Below are 22,481 nucleotides of genomic sequence, written 5' to 3'. Positions count from 1 at the left end.
CCCACTTCGATGAAATATAAAGAAAACTATTCGTATACAACAAGTATCCAATAATAACAAGCATGTAATTCTGTTTCAGATAATACAAATTATTCATTAATCTTAAGTTATCTATTATGCACTCATTTTAAAAACGCTAATTATATTTACTTCCGTTTACAGCCGAAAGTTACAACAAAGGTCGCTGAAATTGTAAGAACTTCAGAACACTCATACACGATTGGACACCAGAGATAACGTTTTCAACAAATTATTCTAAACATTTTTTTTAATGAACGTTGCTATCATTATTTAGTAATTTACATTTTTACACTCTCCTTTTACGGTTTCTTTAGTACATCGTAAAACATTACACATAGCTATGCTGGAAAGATAAATCTGTTACACCTGTATTTTATAGTATTTTCTAACATAAGGCAGAAGTGAGTCATGCATAAAACAGCAAATAAAGATAACTCCTCTAACATTTGTTTTTCCTAAATGACTAATCGTGTTTGTTTTCCTCAACCATTTGGTAATTGCGCATTCGTTTTTCATAGTTTTGTTACCAGCCAATAAGAACAGAGTATCTCCAGAGCAAACGAATAAAAACGTTGCTTTGCCGTCATAAAAGTTCATGCTTTATGACCGAATGTTAAAATTCATTACGAAGTTTAATAAAAAATTCCCTTAACAAACAATGCCACAACTGCTTAATTTCTGCTAGTCAAACAGTTGGGTATTATTATTTTCTTTAACCTAGGTGGAAAAACTATCATTTTAAGATTGCCGTGGTTGCATTGCGTATTGATATTTAACTAATGTAGTTTACTATATTAACACCCTCCAGCCCAATCCAAAATTGTAGCCTCAATACAGTTTAAGTTATCAACAGGGATCCATTTGTCTAGACTCTAGAATAATATACTGATTATAGTTTTTTTTGTTTTGATCCATTTTTTATGGCGTTAATTGTGTTGCCAACAGAATCGTTCTTAGTTACAACTATATATCTGTTGGCGGTGCCCTTGCTGACATTCACTGTGAGGCTATCTGCCACTCATAACCCTCAACCCTAACACTAAATCGGTACTGTAACCTTTTTGTTGTTGTCGATCAGGGATACTTAGAACAACGATATAAGTTATCGAGAGGTTAAAACACTGACAAAGCTGGACGGGATGACGTTTAGGTTCGTTTAGTGAAACCGAAATTGACTAGGACGTGGTAACAAAAATCACAAGTTTTGTAACTTATGAAAACCTCATAACACACAGACCACTGAAACAAACTGCAGATTGAAAATAACTAACAAACAACAAAAGTAATAATGGTGAGATTTATAAAAGTTTTAAACATTATAACTACCTACATCTTTTAGACTACAGAATCTTAAGTTTCAGACAACTCAGATTTTAAAACACCTGATGTTGGAAGATAATACAAAATATTGTGCTAGCCTAATATCATCGTCAAAACCATCAACCACAAAGCAAACACATCACAAAAAGGATATATATAGATATATATAACTGTAATATATCGAATGAAAAAACAATGAGGATAGCGTTTAGAGACAGGGAACACTTATGGTATTGAGTTCTCAATTTTAAAATAAATGAAGATGAATATAAACGATAATATGAACCCAATCTGAGGTCACTCATGAGCCCATGTTTTTACTAGAGAAGACGATTTCTCGAGGGTTAAACTTGTTCCACGAGGAAGAAACAATATAAAAAGTAGTATGTTTATATATATATATGTGTGTGTGTGTGTGTGTGTGTGTGTGTGCACGTGTGAGAGAGAGAGAGAGAGAAAGAGAGTGAGCATACATATGTCGTTACACTATCATTACGTTTTATAAAATCATTGCTTGATCCCCGGAATCACCGCTTTCCCATCTTACACTAAATGTGGCACGCAAAACGATATTCTGTATATAATCCAGATATAAACAGTCAAACAGTTGGGTACAAGCGGGAAATGGGGCGCAGGAAACTGAAAGTTTCACACAATGGTGTGAAAGTTTTTCGTTATTAAATCTTGGAATCCCATTCGGCCATGTCTCATACAGTCAGGTAGGAACAATGTCACGGAATATCCGACATAGTTTATTAACTTGCTTTAACAGCAGTCCCACCTACGGGCAGGTGAAATCATTTCGGGTTTTACGATACGTCTTTTAACAGGAAGCCATTAGTTCCTTTTTGGTGGTTTAACGGAGCGTGACGACCGCGCTCGCTCGTCTACATCATTTTCCGTCCTAAAAGAGTGATGGTATACTTCGAATTGCCGTAACACGTAATATAACCGTCATGTCTTTCATGTGTTTAATAATCTGCATTCTTCATGTTCAGTGTCACAATGACGGTTAGCTATAATGATGAATAAGGAACATGCGATACGAGAAGTTACGAAAATTGCAAAATGAAGTTACGAAGTTGTTACAAATCTGATATGATAATAATTTAATATTAGTTAAGCCGTACACTATTGTTACTAGCAAATAAACCCTTCCACAATCAGAATGGAACTTTACTTATGCATATATATATATATATATATATATATATATCACCTGACTCTGACAAAACATTGATACTCTAATTGGTTCTGCAAACTGTAAATATACCTCATTATAAATAGCTTTGCTTCGACTGACCTCCATGTAACTCTATACATAAACACTCGTCTTTATTACAGCTAATCATTGCAACACATCAAACACACGAAATATAAATGCAACATCCGCTTAGTTATAGAATTTTGTTTTCACGTGTTCGTACATACAGTGCCTGACTGACCTTGTCAAATCCACAAATGGTGTTGCTGTGTTACCGTTGCTAACTTACCGTTTGACTTGTTTAATTTTGCTCAAACACCACAGCGATATAAACGAACAAAAACACGGTAAGATTATCAAATGTTATCAGGAAATATAATGTTTTAATACTTTTGTAACAAGAAACTTGAAGGTGCTGCAATGTGCATGAAGTGTGTTTACGAAATTCTTAGGGAATAGTCAGTGACTGTGTTAAATCAACAACTGAAAGTATTTTCAGTTGGTGAGATATCTATTCAATATAGTGATAACTATTCTAGAAGAGAAAAAAAAGACCTTTATATTTTTCTAAAATTAAAAATACGAAACTGTTATAATAATTCATTCAACAAATATTACTTGAACACACACGAGAGTTGATAACCACTATCACTCTTCAACTAAGCTACAACTGATTAGTTTGTGAAGTACACAATTTCAAGAGTTTCATTCCATTAATATAAGTCGTCAATTTATAAATGCTCAAAATTACCTTTACATTCATGACTGAAAATGATACCACACTTCATGCGCATGAACCGTTCATTGTCTGCCTTAAAGAAAAGACTAGGTACTTGACGTTTCTTATTTTAAAAGTGAAATGCATCAGATGCAGTAATATCGTAAGCATTAATCAAGAACTTCTATATGAATATCTTAACAAAATAATATCACTAAAACTTTATCGATTATAGCAATAATAATAATAAACTGTGTTTGTTGCCAAAGAAATAATCAAATTCGGTGTTTATGACTCGTCGATATACATATCGATAGGATTCTTCCAAAGAGCGAAACGAAGTTCATGTATTTCATTAACTATTATATTTTTACAATATAAACCACTAAAGCGGACCTACAGTTAGCTCATTTTCATTAACTATTCAAAATTATAAAATTATCTCTGATATCCGATTTTGTTTTCTCTTACTATTCCACGTTCTTATATCGAAATTCTGTCTGTATTTCTTCATTATACTAACCACTGCGTTTTGATTAGTGTTACACAAAGGTAATGAGCTGTACACACACGCACACAAATAATGATTTAATACTACAGAAAAAATCGGATTAAACATACTGGAAAGTTTAAAACTGGGACGATGGAGTCAGCAAAGTTTTACTATGACTTAGGTTTTTCAGTACATTTTCATTTACTATACGTGATCTAGTAATAAAATAATTGCGTAGGCGAGAAAACAACAAAATTCAAAATAGAATATAACGTAGTGTTAAAAACTCGCCAAATTAAAATAACTTTATTAATAAAACGCGAAAACAACGTTTCGGGCAACAGCCCTTCATCAGGTTTTCAGTGAGAATAAAACCGTTGATACTGAATGGTCCAGCCTCGTCCCTGAGTGGCTTCATCCCAGGCACAAAGTATTTTCATATCAATTTACTGTTCATTGTGTCTTGTCGGATAAGGCGGGATTCAGTACTCTACTACAGTATTTTAAGTGTAAAAGTGACAATTAAAATGATAAAATATTAAAAACATGTTCTCATGAACTTGAAAAATGATAGAAAGTGAGTGATGATATCAATATTTGGAAAGAGTTCCATATGGCACCCCCACCCAAAAATTGTAGAGCCTTTTTGATGCCTTTATACAAGACATTTGTAAAGTTTGTCCCCAAGAAGATTGTACATCCAATTAATGAAGTAAGTGGTATAATAATGTATTAAAATTATCAGATCATACTATTAATATGATTTATTAATACATAAATATTACTTTGATGAATTTTTTTTAAAAATTGAGTGGGGGTGCCATATAGAACTCTTACCCAATATTTTGTTGTCATGAAAGGTTTATTCCTATCTAGTTATAAAATATTATTCCTACTTTGGCAGTTATATACACGTATCTGGAGGCCAAAGTAAGAATTAAATTTTATAAATTTGTGGTGTGGTTTTAATTCTTGTAAAAGTTATAGCTATCAGGGATATGGCTATACTGAAAGTTTATAAATGTTGTGTCCATTCAATGGACATATAAAAACTGAACAAATAAATAGGGAAAAAAAACAATTTTTAATGGAAAGTAGGGATCGTTGGTTATTTGTAGAATTGCTATAAGAATAATCCAAAACAAAATAAATGCTTGAATTAAAAATACATAAACAAGTAAAGTGATACTAGTTGAATAGATTTTAAAACGATTTTCAATACCTACTCTCGTTGGCATTGTGATCCGTATAGCTAAATGAAAGTCTAAATTTGCCAACCAAAGTAGGGATTCAAAATCATTTTAAAATCTATCCAATTAGTATCAGTTTATTTGTTTGTTTACTTTTTATTGTATCATTTATTTTGTTTTGGATACTTCTTATAGCAGTTCTACAAATAACCAACGATCCCTACTTTCCATTAAAAATTTTTTTTCCTATTTATTTACATAAAACTCCTGTTGCTAAGACGAAAAATGTTAAACATAAATACGTAGGATTTCCGCTAGGTGTCACCAAAATCGCAATTCCCGCGATATTATTGTGTGAGAAAGTAAGGGCTGTCCCATGGGCATACCAATTAGTGAATGACCTTCTGATAGCCAGGTCTCGTCCTTGCCCCTGGGATGCTCCAATACAGTAAGAGACGCCATTGTTCCGACTATATCACGTGATAGTTTTACACATTCCAGTTAACAAGCTCTAAGGCGCGGTCGACACGCTGATAACTTAACAAAAGTCACCGACATTGCACAGATAAAAGGTTCATTCTATCGCACCACAAAATATTTTTGTTCTTTTATTGCAGAAAGGCCCATCATTTTGGGATATTACGACTTCTTAACTTTATATATAGAAATAATGGTTTCTAAATTACTATATAGATCAATGGATGTTTTAATTTATGCATAACTACACAAGCTTCCATTACTGGGGACGTTTAATAAAATGATATAACGCAAAACTGGTTAGTAAATCTTATGCAGTAATATTTATTAGTCACACGTGGAAATCAAGCCTAGCTATCTTATGTCAAATATTGGTATTGTATATCTGTTGAGATGCTTCACGATACACTGATAAAATCTACGTTAACCAAACTAGGCCTAAGTCCTGAGTAGGTTGAGAATGAGTCATAGAATCATCATTCACTCTTGAGGGTTGTAATCACATATATTATTAGCCACTACTAACGCAGTGACTAATCAAGTATTTGTTGTAATTTCACAGCGACGCCACCTGTCGAGTTTATTTCAATAATTCTGGAAATCCCGCGTACACTGATTTGTAAGTACACATTTAATCCTTCGTTTGCGGTTTGTGTAAATCTGCCTACTACCCCATGCGACTTTTTGCGGCGGGCCATTCAAAATTTTGCGCGCAGAATGCTTGCATAATTTGATGTCAGCCACAGTTGAACGGTTAACCACCCAAATCTATTGTACAGAGAGAGAGAGAGAGAGCATGTGTAATCTTACATACAATGTACTTAAAATATCTCACACGTCCATCTGTCGCTCCCAAAAAGCAGTTGCAAAATCGGGTGCATAAATATGAGATCCAATATCTTTCCATTTTGATTACATTGCAATAATCACATCTAAAACAGACTTCAAAAGTGTGATACCCAAGGTTCTTCTTTCCATTTAACCAATTTCGTTAAAATGAAACGATGTCATTCACTCCAGCGATTGGTCCCAGAAACTGCCATTGCTGCAAGAGATATTCACCCCCGCCCACATGGTTTATAAACGTAGCACCAAGTGGTACCCACCCGTTTTATACCCGCTACTGTAGCCTTTTATAGAAAAACAAAATGGCTAAATATACTTACAGTACAGTCAAACTGGATCAGGTTTTCACCCCTCAATGTGGCACAAATTTGTATTTATCTACGTTCGGTGGGTAAACCATATGTAAAAATAAGGTTGAAAAAGCACCCCTGCCTTCAAATTTTAACTCAACCTGTTCGCTATTATTCCAACTACAACAACAACATAAAAAGTTGGTTCCAAGAGAACGAACTAAAAGTTAGATTGTATTATTATTAACAACAACTTCACGAACGTAATAGTAATTCCTGTATTTATTAATCTTTTCTAAGTTCTATTTAAAAAAAAATCACAAATCGTGGTCTAGTTATATATAGTAACACTGAATCGAACTTTTAGTTACTTCTGGTTATTTTAGGCTTTAATACACTTGATAAAAGGCGTTCTATTTAAAACGTCTTGCTAACAGAAATCTTTCAAGGTAGTAACTTTATTACTTTGTCTCATTCTTTACGCCATTTCCTACCATAGCACTGTTTCCAATTTTATTTTCTCTGTTTCCTATATATTCTCCTCTCTCTCTTATTTATAATAGAGAGAGGGGGAGAAGAGAACCCTGTATAACGTGGGAGGAAACAACTATAAAATTTCGTGAATGAGATAACGTGATCTGGCCAGATCTTTTCTTTAAAGCGCCAAATTGTAATTGCAGTTTATTAGTTTTGAAGTGAGTTTTTGGAACTTTTGTATAATTTGCGATGTGAAAACACTTTTCTTCATACAAGAAATCATCTTCAGTAACTCAAAGAGCCAGTCGAGCAAGGTCATCACATATGGATGTGGATAAGCTTAGCTGAACACTAGAACCTAGCGGTACGTTCTCCTATGTCCTTCTGTTCCATGTGTGATATATCTGAGCTAGCCCTCTACTGTAGAGTTCATCAACAACTCATCTTTGCGTCTAGCCATACAGAATTTTATTTGGAAGGCACATTCTCACCCTTAACCATAGAAGGCAGTGACTGGCCTTGCGAGGCACGGTCTAGAGAAAACCCCAGCTCAACGAAGAGGGCGAACCGTCGAATCCTAAACTCGGTGGCGTCGGGTGATTATGAATTGCTCATTAACCATCGAAGACTAAAAGACATGGTTTTCACTTTGTGCTTTTTTCTTATACTTTCAGAATTAAAATGTGTGTGTGTGTGTGTGTGTGTGTGTGTGTGTGTGTGTGTATATATATATATATATTCATATACCAATTCACGAAATATTGCTATTTTTAAATGGTGCAAATAAAAACTTATCTTTAAAAAAACAATTCTATCATTGTAACACTAATTCAGTGTGATTAAAATAATGGACAACAATATTTATATAAAATAAATCGAACAGAGAGAAGCATGTGATACCTACGATTTCTTAATGATTTTAGCACTTTGAAGAAAGTTAAATGGGTGCATGACGTGTCTATGGACAGCTGTGTGGTTATTAACAAAAACGCACAGCAAAACATATGACACATAGAACAGAGTTCATAAACTTCACACATTGCAAACTTGCATCTCTTGCCAAACCATCAACAAAACATCGAACAAGAATATCGAATCTCTTCACAGAGAACACGTTGTTTTATAAATGCAATTACTTTAAACTTCAGAGCTAACAAACGCTGAACCAATGGGCAGAGGCAATATAAATGGTTTGGGTTTCAACCTCATTGATGTCCATAAGGTAGATAACCTGAAATTCGTCTCAGCATATGGAACGGTTTACTGCTCATTTTAACTATTAAACCGTTAGATGGCGCACCATTACGTGTTTATAGAAACACATTACACATTTAAAGCATGAAGAAAATTTTGGATCATTACTAAATTTACATTCCATTAAATTATAAAATAATATTTCCTTACTGTTGGACTCACGATCTGGACTGAGGCACTATTACTGGATACACCAGAGAAAGTGTAGTTATTTTTTCGTTATAATATAAGAAAGGACTATTTTGATTAAAGTGACAACTAACCGTTTCTATTACTTGAATACTATTATCAGTCTTAGGAAAGTGGTCGTGAGAATGTTTATTTTTGTGAAAAGATTCATGGTAGATTTCATTTATTACAAACATGATTAGCACGTGTTTATGGTAAGGACACTACCACATTATCGATTTTTAGGAAAGAATAAAAACATCGAACTATCATTTTACTAAAGGGAAGGTTAAATATATACTTTAAGTCCTTCATCATCAGTATTATTAAATTTAATCCAGTTTAGTTATTAAATTAAAATAATACTGAAATTAAACACAATTTGCTATTGGAAGTTCAAAACGTGTAAAGTTAATTTCAAAGCGTGATGAACAAACACCAAAAGGTTTGTTATGAATTTCGCGCAAAGCTACACGAGGGCTATCTGCGCTAACCGCCCCTAATTTAGCAGTGAAACAATGGGGGAATGAATCTAGTCATCACCACCCACCGCCAACTCTTGGGCTACTCTTGTACCAACGAATAGTGGGATTGACCATCACACTATAACGCCCCCACGGCTGAAAGGGCATGTTTGGTGGGACGGGGATTCAAACCCGCGACCCACAGATTGCGAGTCGAGCGCCCCAACTGGTTACCTGGTCATGCTGGCCCAACACCGAAAGTCCAGCACGAAAAAAAAATAATGCCGACAGATATATGGATCCCATCGGTAATTCTAGGGATCTATTTAAAATGCCGACAGATATATGAATCCCATCGGTAACTCTAGGGATCTATTTAAAATGCCGACAGATATATGGATCCCATCGGTAATTCTAGGGATCTATTTAAAATGCCGACAGACATATGGATCCCATCGGTAATTCTAGGGGTGTATTTAAAATGCCGACAGACATATGTATCCCATCGGTAATTCTAGGGATGTATTTAAAATGCCGACAGATATATGGAACCCATCGGTAATTCTAGGGATCAAACAAATCAGTTTCATCAACTTCGTGTTTTTTTATGTTTAAACCTTAAAAGTTCGATTGAAAAGCAAATCGGTTTGAATTATATCATACACGAGAGTGAGTAACTTGAAGTAACTCGGCAACTCCAAGTTAAACTAAACAGTACGAGAGTGAGTAACTTGAAGTAACTCGGCAACTCCAAGTTAAACTAAACAGTACGAGAGTGAGTAACTTGAAGTAACTCGGCAACTCCAAGTTAAACTAAACAGTACGAGAGTGAGTAACTTGAAGTAACTTGGCAACTTTTGGTATAAACGTTCATAAGCTTTTTTATTCTTCCACAGATTACGTACTGTTTAGTTTAACTTGGCCTTGCGAATGGCTTTGGGTCTGCTGTGTAGGTATCGGTGAGAGGTTGTTTGCTGATAGGCATTGTCAAGGGGCAATGGGCCTCCATAATCAGCCCCTGCTGGTAGCTCACGTTGCTATTCATCTCAGGCCGCTGACCTTCCGCTAGAATCTGCAAAGGAAGAATTCTATTTTATCTTATCTCCAAAACATAAACAATGGCGCACGTACACTTAGTGATGTAACAACGTCACGGTTAAATACATAATTACTTGCCTCGAGAAACTGCCAGTTGGAGTGGACTTTTTTACCCTTATCTTCTAATAACTACTTATTTTAAATACAGGTTTATGTAGTCAAGATACTTGGTCATTGCCAGATGTTAGAAGTGACAACAAAAGAAGTTACACGCTGAACGAGTGCTTAAGGATAATATGTTTTTGCTTTGTTCACGAAAACAAGCCTAGGCTGTTAAGAAGATGAATGACAACGATAATGCATACTTAACAGGAACGGTCCGAGATGAGATAACGCTTAAGTTAAAATAAGCTAATAGTTGGAAGGTATATACAAAAATCAAAAATAGAAACAGTTACGTGAGTTATAATGTTGTAAATATTTTCATTATCTGTTTCTTACGTTTTCGTTTAATTATCAGAGAACTGAAACTTAAAATGTGTATATATTTATTTAAGAAGAACGAATAAAAAGAGGAAAGTACATATTAACTAAAACTTTTAAAGCAACATTTAAAAAATTCTACGTTATTTAAAAAAAAAATGTTAACCATACCGACAGAATAACCTTCAAGATTTTACAAAACTTCCTGCTTCGTATGATTAAAATACCTTATTACGATACTATACATACAGACAGACAGGAGCTTCTATATCCGCTCGGTTCATCCGTGATCTACATATCGAGTTGCCATAGCAACCACACAAAAGCAAGGCAGTGAGATTAGGCTTAAAGTCATACTTAACAACACCCCTCTTCCCCCCCAAAAAATCGATATGACCTTACTGAGTTAATAGCGAAGATTTAGGTATATTAAATAAGCGTTATTTTGGCATCTCTAATAGTATTTACCTTCTATTTACATTTTTCGTTCAAAGACAAACGTTAGACGATGTATTTTCCAAATTATTCTATATGTGAAAGAAAACGTCAGTACGTTGAATAATTTACATGCTACTTTATGATTATATATACAAGAACTGTGAGAATAGATGTTTTGGTTATGTAGATGGCTAACTATTAACTCTCATTGCTTCGTAAATGGATATTCATGTACACGCTCGACAAGTATGTATCTGGGTTGATTTAATAGTTTCCGTATTATAACACCAATCAGTACCCCCAGTGAACATATTACAGTCTTATCTTTCACCTGTATTAGTATGTTTGATTTTACGCAGTATATTCTCTCGCTTAATACTGAAGAAGAAACCTGAAACGTTCTGAAAGCCCAAAATTAGAAAGCAGAATAAATGTTTAAAAAAGGGTCACATTTTTGACAAATGTGCAGCTGCACTTTAAAATAAGGAAAGTAAAACAAACAAACTATTTACACATGTTACACATTAAGCGTCAGTAATTCATCATGTAAGTTTCAAATAAATAAAGAAACAGGTAATACTCCAAGTATGTCAGCAATAACAACTATTTATAAGTGGATAGATTGAATAACAGTGAAACTTACAGATTGTTTGTTTTGTTGTTGATTATCCGTACTGATTATCCCGTTGATTATCCGGGCGTCGAAGCCAGGTTTTTAATGTTTAAGCCTTCAGACTCACCGCTAAACCATTAGGGGGCCTTAAACAGGTTACCTCAACAAATCGTTTTGTTTGTTTTAGTGCTAAGACACACAACGCATTGTTTACGCTGTCTGCTGTTAGGATCGAACCTCGAATGTTAGCATTTTAACTTATAAGCCTTTAAACTTATCACAGACAGACCATTAACAAAGAACTTTAATATAAACAAAAAATAAAATAAAGCCCATATGGGAACATTAAAGTGAAGAACAGAAGTAAATATCTGTAAGAAACAAACGGTATCGAACACTTAACCCAAAGTAACTCAGTTCTATTCACTGCTAAAGCGTACGCAAAGTATCTAAAATGGGGAACAAGAACCCCTAGGGGTGAGGGATGTGATTTTAGAGGGAACAGCACACATGCAAGAATATTACCTCCCAAATGACCCAAGCACGTGAAAAGTGTCCGTCCTAACACTATGGGCCATTATAAAAGCAAAATAGGTTGTCTGTAAGGTGAAGAAAATAGGAAACAGTAACCTAAAGGGGAGCAAGCTACTCCCTTTCTATAGATTACTGGGTAAAGGTCCTCAGTCAGGATGTCTAATGTCATGGGGTTAGACAGCCTTGAACCAAAAAGTTTAGAAACCTCTGCACTAGTACTCGTTTGAAAATATAAGCCATGGAACATCATTGTCTCAGGGACATTTTCTCTGTAAAGGCAGAAAGTTTTCCAAAGCGTTAAGATAACTGGTTGTTTTTTTAATGTAAGCTATTAATTTTATAGTGTGTAATAAAAAAATTATAAACATTTTATTTATGTGTGTGTCTTGATCTTCCAAAATAAACTGATAAACAACATTGTTGTCCCATTTTATCTATCTGGATAAATTGTGCCATTATTTATTTTAGTATTATTTTTTGACACGAATATCCATACCCTTATTGCAATTTTTGAAAATTTAATTCAATATACACATCATTACGACACCATATAATATGTTTAGCTACCATAATGTAATTGTGTAACATAATATAAGTATTTTTATTTTTTAATCAATATTTTTTATTTATTATTGTGAATCAGAAATGTCCATTGCAAATATTTTTTTCGACAAAAGTTTTAACCATATATACCTTAGAAAAACTGACAAGTCACCAACCACATGCAATAAAAGACTGCCAACTATATTATGCAGTTATGCGCTTAACAACAAAGTCTAAGTTTCACTGTTATTCGAGTTCTCCACGTATAGTTGTTACCATTCACATATTTGGAACATTACCTGTTTCTTTATTACTTTGAAACTTACGTAATGAATGACTGGCACATAATATGAAATATGCGAAATTTTTGTTAAAATATTTTTCCTGTTTTAAAAGCAGCTGCAAATTTTCTTATACACCGGCGATTTCCCCTAATAGTTTTTAAATTATTCATTACAAATAAATGTTTCGTTGGCATGACTTGGGATTTCAAGAATCGACAATATTTACTCCTAGTACAGTGCTAAGGTATTAAGATTTGGCTTCTATGAAACACCAGAATAAAGCAGCTAATTCAATCAACAGGCACATAAACAGATGAACCATTGCTAAACAACACTTTATCAACTCAGTGGAACAATGGGCTAAGGTTCTTGTCTTCTGACAGCTAAACTTCTCTTGCATTCAAAATTTAACGAGACTCTACTAACCACTAAAGACATTTTATCAGCACACTCAAATTAACTTAAGTCAAATTAGGTTTGGATTCTTTCTCTCTCTCTTTAGGTACCATATGCAAACAGGATGTTGGTGACCATGCTTCATCCACAGATTTCTTCTCCTTGAGGCATAACGAATTTCCAATATCAATAAATTCATAAGCTCAGATAGAATCTTGACATCAGTCGACCTTTGTCTTCCATGATCTCTCCTTCATTCCTTCTTTCCAATTATGACCAGACTTTCAATTTCTTCTTTACTGATAAAGTGTTCGAGAAACTCCAACTGTCTCTTTTTGATGTTAGTCAGCAGCTTTCTCCTGCAGCCTGCTCTTGACAAAATATCTTAACTTGAGGTGTAACTTGTCCAACATACCTTCAAGATGTGCCTACATAATCCTAACGAGCATTTTACACACTATGCAGATCTATCACATTTATACCTCATACATTATAAGTTGTTGTTGCCTAATTTACCAATGTGTTTTCTCAATCTGTCGAGACCTTTATTTTAAACATTACCTTCATACAAGCCTGTGATTTCAACATAAGTTGAGAACACTAACATTTTAGCTGCCTGCCTCTTTCCTGAGTATTCGTTAGATTTAATGTTAGAAAATTTCCCAAGATATTCTACTTGCCTCTACTATCAGTTTACTTTGACCAGTAGTAGCGTCTTCCCTTGACCTTGTCTTAATCTAACTATAAATACGCAATTAACTGCACATGTTTCTCATTATAGTCTTCATACTTAATCCTAATTAGTATTTATTATGAGGAATGTAAAAAAAAACAAAAAACATTTAAGTCAAACGCGATTTTAATCACTTCTTACTGTTAGGCGTTAAACACCAATGGATCAATCATATCGTACTTAAACTCATATGAACTTTCGTAATTAAATCATACCAAATCTTAAAAAAATATCCTTTCCAAAACCAGACTCTCATGTGCGTAATAAAATTAACATTTAGATGTGGGGTTATCACACGACTGGAAGTTTATTGTAGTTGTTTTCTTATTTTGTAACGTTAATTGTACATTCTTATGACAATCCCCCTCTGTAAATTACAATAAACTTTAATTGATTAAGGAATCTCTTCCAGTTCAAACTTTTTATCAAACATGACACTGACAGGCAGAGAGTTGGTTTGTTTTTATTAAAGCAAGTTATCTAGATAAAACAAAATAATGTTAGTTAAAGATTTATAATATAACTTTAATATTAGTAAATTTTATTGATATATCCGGATATGCCGAATATTCACATACGGTGTTATAACAACTTTCAGTTATTACTACTACTACTACTACTAGTGAATTCACGTGTTCTGATTTTTAGCAATCATTTTTCTTTTTAATTTAGCAGGCAAAAACCTTTCACTAATATTCTTACACCTCCCTTTCTAAGTTCTTCTTTTTTTCGTACTCATATACCCTATAGCTGCAATGATTAATCAAAGTACTGGTTATGTTAAACAGTAAAGTTATAACCGTATATGTTAACTTCCCAAACCATTGGGTGTTAGATATACTACACACTGACGTTATGTATTACCTTACCAAGTTTTAAATCATATGAATACTTTGTACTTTAAAGTTATAAACTGTGACAAAACCTAAAAATAGTGATTCAACCCTTTCTTTATTTCTATGTATTTATAATTAAAATCCATGCACTTACATACTGAATGGTTCGTTTTCAGGTTGAACTTGACAAGTTGAAAAATTACTCGGCAAGACGTGAGTGAGCCTAGACAAACTTGCAGGTACGTCCAAACTTGGTTTATAGTAATTATTGTTAAACGTTGTTCAGTCTGATAGAAAATAAACATAAATTAGGAAATAACAGCAACGTACTTGTTTCTAAACGTAGTTTGTTTTAGTTTAATGGTAATCACATTCACGACATTCTATCGTTCAATTAACACTCAATTTAAAACAGCTGAGACTGACACTTCCTTTATTCTTCCTTACTCTGCCACTGTCAGATACAATACCCCAACGAACGGCTCACTTTGCCGTGCAAACAATGACACATGAAATGTCTAGTACAAGAACCTTTACTCCGATTGGAGAATTTAATACATAGCGCAGGCTCAATTTTTCAAGACGTAAACTGCACTGACATCTATCGGCGATAAGAAAAACACTAAGATTAAAAAAGAGAAAGAAAAATAACCTTAGATAAATAAAAATACACATTAACAATAAGTAAAAAACAACAACATTTAACTGTGCTTATTTAAAAATAAAAAAGTTAAAAGTAACTGCTTTGTTGTTGCAGGATTTACATATGATACTTCTATATTCAGTTCGCTTCCCCCCTCCCAGTGGCGCTGCGGTGAGTCTGAAGGACTATAACGCTAGAAACTGGGTTTCGATACCCATAGTAAGCGCAACACAGAAGATAGCCCAGTGTGTAGTTTTGTGCTTAAATACAAACACACCATATTCAAATCTTTGATGTGTTGAAGCTAATTTTGATATTGAACTAGAACTTGATTGCATATCTATAATGGAAAATATAATCAAGAAATTTTATATGTAGAATACATACTTCTTCCCACTAAAACATTCCATTCTACAACTTTCCATTTACATGTCATATCCAAGACATCATTAGGAAATCAATAAAGCAACCAATAACAATACGTTTACATCACTATTATCAATTAATAATGAAAATACAATACTTCAATTATTTTCAGAAAATATTATTTTACAATCTTCCTTTCAGATTCCTTTGTTTTTAATATCCGTACTGAGGTGAACAAAAATGAAACGCAAGAATGTAGCTTGAGCTTCTTTGGCAAAACTTCTGGAAAGCACTCAGGTGATATAAATATCTGCAGGAAACTTCTTAAAGTGCTCACGTAATCTGTTTGACATTGTCTAGACTTATTCTACGTGTTTGTAGAATTTTGTTGATGTGGAAAACGCTTCAGTGCTATAAAAGTCATTATACGCAGAAATTTTCTCATATTTAAATAACGTATTGATATAAATGGAAACCATTATTTCATATATGAAGTAATAAGGACTTTTTTGTGATTAGTTAGCATCCTCGTAGCTAATAAATAAACGAAAATAAAAAAAAAACTCAAACCACAGATGGCAGCGTTGATTATACAGAAGCTTCAGGGCAAAATACTTCTCCAGGAAAATCTGCTATGCCCCGAAACGCTCGAATAAATAATCAACATAACATCACCACCTGTTATTTCAATGTTTGTTTTTATAAATTACTTTTCTCACGTGAAACGTTTTTTCTCTCTATCTCTTCCGCAACCCTTCATTACTTTAAACTTTGTATCACGCAAACATTTGTTATACTTTTGATACTAGTAAAGATTTATTCATATATACATACAGAATCAAAAACAAATTCAATAGGTTTAACCCTTTACCAAAAAGAGCTAGTTCTTGTACCGGCTGTAAAATGATTTTTATTTGTTTGTTGTTAAGCGCAAAGCTGCACCATGGTCTATCTAAACTGTGCCCACTATGGTTATCGAAACACTAATTTTAACACTATAATCCTTGCCGCTGACCCACTGGGGGCGCTTTAAAATGATTTGTTTGTTTAAAGCTAAGCACAAAACTACACAATGGGCTATCTGTGCTCTGCCCACCACGGGTATCGAAACCCGATTTATAGCGATGAACCTATTAAGTCATTCTGTTTCTATTCTTTACCCCCTTTTTGTTGTTGTTAGTGGTGGGGGCATTTTTTTCAATTTATAGGAGTATCTTGGTATGGAAAGCTGCAACATAGAAACAGAACGCTTCTTGAAGTTATACTATTTAATTTCTAAATAAAGACAGAAAATCATGAACTTGTTTTGTGTAATTAACGCTCCTACTTAATTTTTATTACTACAATAGCTCTTGAATAATCTTTAACAGGATATGGTTTAATGAAAACAAATATTTTCTCATAAACAATGTGGTTAATTTATGTACAGGAAAAAGAACCAGCTTGGGAGGCTCTTACCATATTTTATGCTCCAAATAAACTTTTAGTTAACACTTAGGTTCATGACCATATAAGTTTGATTATCAAACAATAACTAAACTGGGATGTATACAATTGTCAAACTTTATTATTACTTGGTGCTCCTTATTAGATAAGCATAAAAGCTTAGGTTACTTTGTAACGTACTAAGTTTTGTAGTAACCTAATGATTTGCACGTACTTGCTTTGCAATCTTCATGTTGTTTAACACACTGTCACAAATATAGTAAACTAATTTATATACAAGGCTTTAATTCTTGAACTTTAAACTTCTTGTAATTTATTCCCTCACGTGTTACACATATACATACAGTCTTCTTCAGGACTAAACTTAGTATGCACACACCATTGTCGTTATGTATAAACAATTATACAATGTTTCTTCTTTCTGACAGAGCTTAAATTCTCAGTCTTAAAAATGTATATAAAAGCGACTTTTTTTCTTTTATTATAAGCAGGCGTGGCTTAGTAGTTAGCATGCTGGGCTGTGGATCGAATGGCGTGAAGTTCGAAACATTATACCTTTGAACACACACTACACTTTCAGTTGTAGTCTGGTTATAAAAGTGACAGAAAATTTCATTATTTGGTTCAAAATGCCAAATAAAGTCCTTGTGGCGGCGAGTCCTTCTGATTGGCTGCCTTCTCTCTACTTGGTAGCTGAAATTAGAAATGGCTAAACCTGAACCCTATGGGTCTTTGACTTGGACATTTAACCCATGCACATATAAGAAGACGTTTAGGTTGAAAACTCCAATTTGTTTTGTGCTCCATTCAGATTGAAAATAGCGAATCTTTTAGTGATTTATTTTCATCACTATTTTTTGTTATAAATTTCATCCACAAAATCAACTGTTATCCGAAACTTTGATAAATAAGTACACGGGTTAAAAACCATTGCCTCTTTAAATTTTGATTGTTTTTGAAATTAGAAAAAAAAAAGTCTTTTGGAGCGCAGTATAGTTTACTTTTCCATTGTATTTTTCTGGATCTTATCGAAGAATTAAAAAATGCAGTTTAGAATATTGAGAAACGTTGTTCTTCAAGCTCGCAGTCTTTTTAGTTCGAAAAATCGGTAATTTATTATCCATAACACACAACCAATGTAATAATAATTATTAATAGATACAACTTCATTAAATTATTTTTATCGTATTTACCATATCAAAACGATTCGCAGGAGAAGGAAAATAACACATTTTTGTATCTGCTCGATTGATTTTTTTCTTATTTTCTATCAGTTTTGTGACTGTAAAGGTCAATCTTCAGGATGCAGTTTTACAGATAATATATAATAAAAACGTTCAAATACCATTTCCAACTAAACATAAATAACCTGACTAGATACATATTCTTCAGCATATAATTACATCTTTATATGAATTAAATACATTAAGATATACTCCAAAATAGATAAGTTAAAGCTTATCAAATATATTTTCTTTTCCATTCCTTTATCATTTTTCTTTTGATTAAAATGTATATTTTAATTACATTTTCTCCTGATATTATAGAAAAGTTTATTTCCATAAGCTTTAGTTAAGAATTTAATACAAAATATACCTCTTACTTACTTGATTGTAATTTTTTAAATCCCTAGTCAGTTTTTACTGTTACATAATTCCAACATACCTTACTCTACTACTCTGACCTCTTTCCTCCACCTATTTAAAGTGGGCAAATTTCAAAATTTAAAAGAACCATATTTTCATGCGTGCCCTTTTCAGCCATGTGATATAAAAAAATAAAAAATTAATTTTCGAATAATATTTAATAAATTTTGGCGCCACTGTGATTAAGTTCATAAAACAAAAGTGTTTGACATTATTGGTATATTATTAATTTTCGAATAATATTTAATAAATTTTGGCGCCACTGTGATTAAGTTCATAAAACAAAAGTGTTTGACATTATTGGTATATTATTGCCATTTTCTGATCTTCTGATATTCAGCAAATAAGTTCCTTAAATTCAAAAGTATCTGCACAAAAAAGATTCGTAAACTTTACTGCAGAGGATATATCGAACTCGGACAGCAAAGACAGAAAACAAACACTAGTTAATATATAAACAGAATATTTATTCGTGTAACGAGACATGTTTGGTGGTTTTTTTTCCAAACAAAGTGTTCTGGTACTATCTGTGTTTTAAATAAAAGTATGAATAGAGATTTGAAATTCTTGCAATATCTGGAATCTGAATTGTCCACGAGCGTGATTGAATTCGCTCTAGTTGTTCTCCGGTGGGACAGCGGTATGTCTACAGACTTACAACGCTAAAATGTGGGGTTAGATTCCCCACGGTTGATACAGTTGATATTCCAATGTTGTTTTGCTATAAAATAAACAAATAATCGCTCTATTTTGCATGCTAGAAGGGAGTAAAATCACACCACAATCCCACACAAAATACGGTAGTTACCACACACGTTGGGCAATACAATATCTGGTTCATCAGCTATATAAAACCGTTTCTCCGCGATTTTCGCAAGTTCTATCGAGAGAGACATCTCACTTACCGCTTTAAGGCGGATAATTGTGTTACCTGCCTGAACACGAACACTGCTACTATTTAATACAAAAGGAACACAGTCAACTCCCTAAACTCCGCATTTTAGTGGCCATACACTATTGAGAGAGGAATTGTTTGCCTATTAATTGTGCTTTTCAAGGTTAACAGATCGAGCCTTTTATCGCAATACACTTTTTAATCTAACTTGAATACCGGAAACCGTGACACCCCTCTGTAGTTCCTCGAATTTAGTCTCACTGACAGGGTGTTAGTCTTTTCCAAGTAAGACGTTATCAGAAAGATGAGCACGTACAAGTAAGTAATGTAGATTTTTGTTATGTCTGTAGAATATAATAAAAAACACAACACTGTCAAACATGTGAAAGTTTTCTTGGTGTATGTATGTTTATTTATTTAGAGCAAAGCCACATTGGTGTATGTAGGAGTCTTCGGATTTACAACACTAGAATCAGGGGTTCGATTCCCCTCGGTGGACACAGCAGATAGCGCGATTTGGCTCTGCTTTAAGTAAACATACACTTCGATGTTTAAGATGACGAGTAAAGAGTTTTTTAATTGCCGGTAACTACATTTGCCATGAACATCCGTGCTACAACTGACATTAACGACAATATGTTTGTTTTTTTTTTTTTTTACAACTGAAGCTGAATAGCTTCTTGTAACAACAACAAAAAAAGAACTACAGTCAAATGGCAGGAAATGCTGATAGTGTCTTTATCTTTAGGTGTCAGTACAATGAATCGATTTGTTTAATTTACTGCGTTATATGCTTATATTGTAACCAAATTTATAACGGGCAACATCTTGATGAATGAGCACGTGACTTACATAAAACCGTAGCCAAATGCTTTAATCTACACATCGAATTATTAGGTTATTCAGACTGTCGGGCTACGCGACCTATTAAAAGGCAAAACTGAGAAAATAGAACCGAAAAAAAAAAGCTGTTTAACCGACTTGGACTCTTGGTTGATGCAATCCACAAGGCACAAAGAAAAAGTTCTTTTCTGTAACTTTTCCATAATTTTACTGTTAACTTATTATTAGCTGCTAATTCGTTATTTTAACCAAATATATATATGTATTTATGTTTCTTTTTTAAATTTATTTATTTATATTTCTTCATTTTATTTTTAACTTCTGACAGAAGCCAATATGTCATTTCTCCACCATTGTTGACTCAACAGTGGTTAAACAATTATTTAATTTTTGTAGTAAATATTGGTGGATAAAATACATTAATTAGAAAAAAACGATCATATAACACCAAATTTGTTATTTTTCTTTAATTGGACATTCAACGTTTTGCTTTACAGCTTCTTTAGGACCGTTCCACTAAAACACAAACCGTAACTAACAGTACAAAACTTCAAATCAGTTACTGTTTGTGTTTCAGTGGAACGCTCCAAAATTCCCAGAGGGTGTCTTGAAAAACCATATTCGATAACACACACTGAAACGCGTCTATAGGCCCAAGCCCCGAATCTTTTAAGCACATAGCAACGCCTCTTATATGGTTATAAAGTCATTTACTTTTAGTATTAAAAAGTATCTAAACGATAACAACGAACACATTTTCAGGTACGATATTCTGATTAATTTATTGTTATCCTAAAATAAACTGTCATTGGTTTTAGTGAGAATATGCATCGATACATTTAAAGGGCCAGTGACATGTTAACTAGTGCTCTAGGTAGCCGCTTATGTAATACATATCCTTAACACCAGATCTGCATATATATATACTGTTCACCATTATTTAAGTTATCTTTTACTAGATTCAAGTGTTTTCCGTTTTCATTTCATTATTTTAAAAGCATACTATGTACATCACTGATTTTTTACGAAGCAGATCTTTTGCTTTTTACTTTCACTAGCTCGAAACAGGAACTATGAGAAAGTGTAATATGAAAGCTCTCCAGAAGTATGGGTTGTTCCCGAGACAGAAGCAGAGCTTAAAGATTTTAAAGTTAATCCACATTATTAACACAGGAAATAAAGTGCTGCTCAAAACTAGCAGAAGTCATCACGAGTCAGTTGGACAGTAAGAAGAATGTAACAAGTGTGAAAATGTATCTAAGGAGTGTCAGTTTTGATAACCCAACCAAATGTTATTAAAGTAGTGTCACAAAACATCTTATTTTATTGTACTCACTCATCCAAACTGTCATAGATTCTATAATAAGAGCAGGTGGATTAAGTCTGATTAATCAGAAGCGTCATAATTATTGTGGATCCAGTAAAACAGTATAAAGTAATTTATAAATGAATATATCAAAGTATTTATATTGATGCACTTATATATATATATTACAAAGTGTTCTATTTGACATATGATTCTATTATAGCAGTATATTCTTTAGTGGTTGCGAGTGGTATAAATGCAATCAAAATGCCCAATGTTCTTATACCTAATATATTAACAATTTCCGAAAGTTAAAGGTTAGAGCACAATATAGCTGAAGAGAGACAGAGTGCATTTGAGATACGATTAGCATTGGAAAAATAAATGTTGATATATTTCTCAAATGAAGTTTTTTGTATAATATTATTTATACTTCTCTGCAATAAACCAAACATCTTAATCCTCGATTAAGGACATTTCTAGCTAAGGAATTTATTTGAAGCTACCTTGCTTAAC

The 22,481-nt window shown here is 33.3% G+C and overlaps 1 protein-coding gene and 1 long non-coding RNA gene across 3 annotated transcripts in view; one reads left to right on the top strand and one right to left on the bottom strand.

Annotated features, from left to right (window-relative positions):
* LOC106469412 (serine/threonine-protein kinase 17B-like) overlaps positions 1-15,313 on the bottom strand; it is a 44,835-nt gene extending 29,522 nt beyond the window's left edge. Inside the window, exons 1-2 of one of the 2 annotated variants that reach the window (XM_022398753.1) lie at positions 14,975-15,313; positions 9,846-9,994 (exon numbers count right to left, since the gene is read on the bottom strand). In XM_022398753.1, coding sequence (XP_022254461.1) covers positions 9,846-9,967 — 122 coding nt within the window. In that variant the 5' untranslated portion in view covers positions 9,968-9,994; positions 14,975-15,313. Of the gene's footprint in view, positions 1-9,845; positions 9,995-11,524; positions 11,534-14,974 lie in introns of those variants that run through there. The other variant, XM_022398764.1, reaches the window with a different exon arrangement.
* Positions 2,753-22,001, top strand: LOC111088483. Its single transcript, XR_002612991.1, has 3 exons — positions 2,753-2,892; positions 14,997-15,059; positions 21,718-22,001. It is a non-coding gene; the product is annotated as an uncharacterized LOC111088483 (long non-coding RNA).
* The last annotated feature ends 480 nt before the right edge of the window (positions 22,002-22,481 follow it).

This window comes from Limulus polyphemus, unplaced genomic scaffold, assembly GCF_000517525.1.
Source record: "Limulus polyphemus unplaced genomic scaffold, Limulus_polyphemus-2.1.2 Scaffold96, whole genome shotgun sequence".
In the NCBI taxonomy this organism is placed as follows: domain Eukaryota; kingdom Metazoa; phylum Arthropoda; class Merostomata; order Xiphosura; family Limulidae; genus Limulus; species Limulus polyphemus.
Note: the sequence above shows the minus strand (reverse complement) of the source record. Positions and strands in the feature narration are given on the sequence as shown.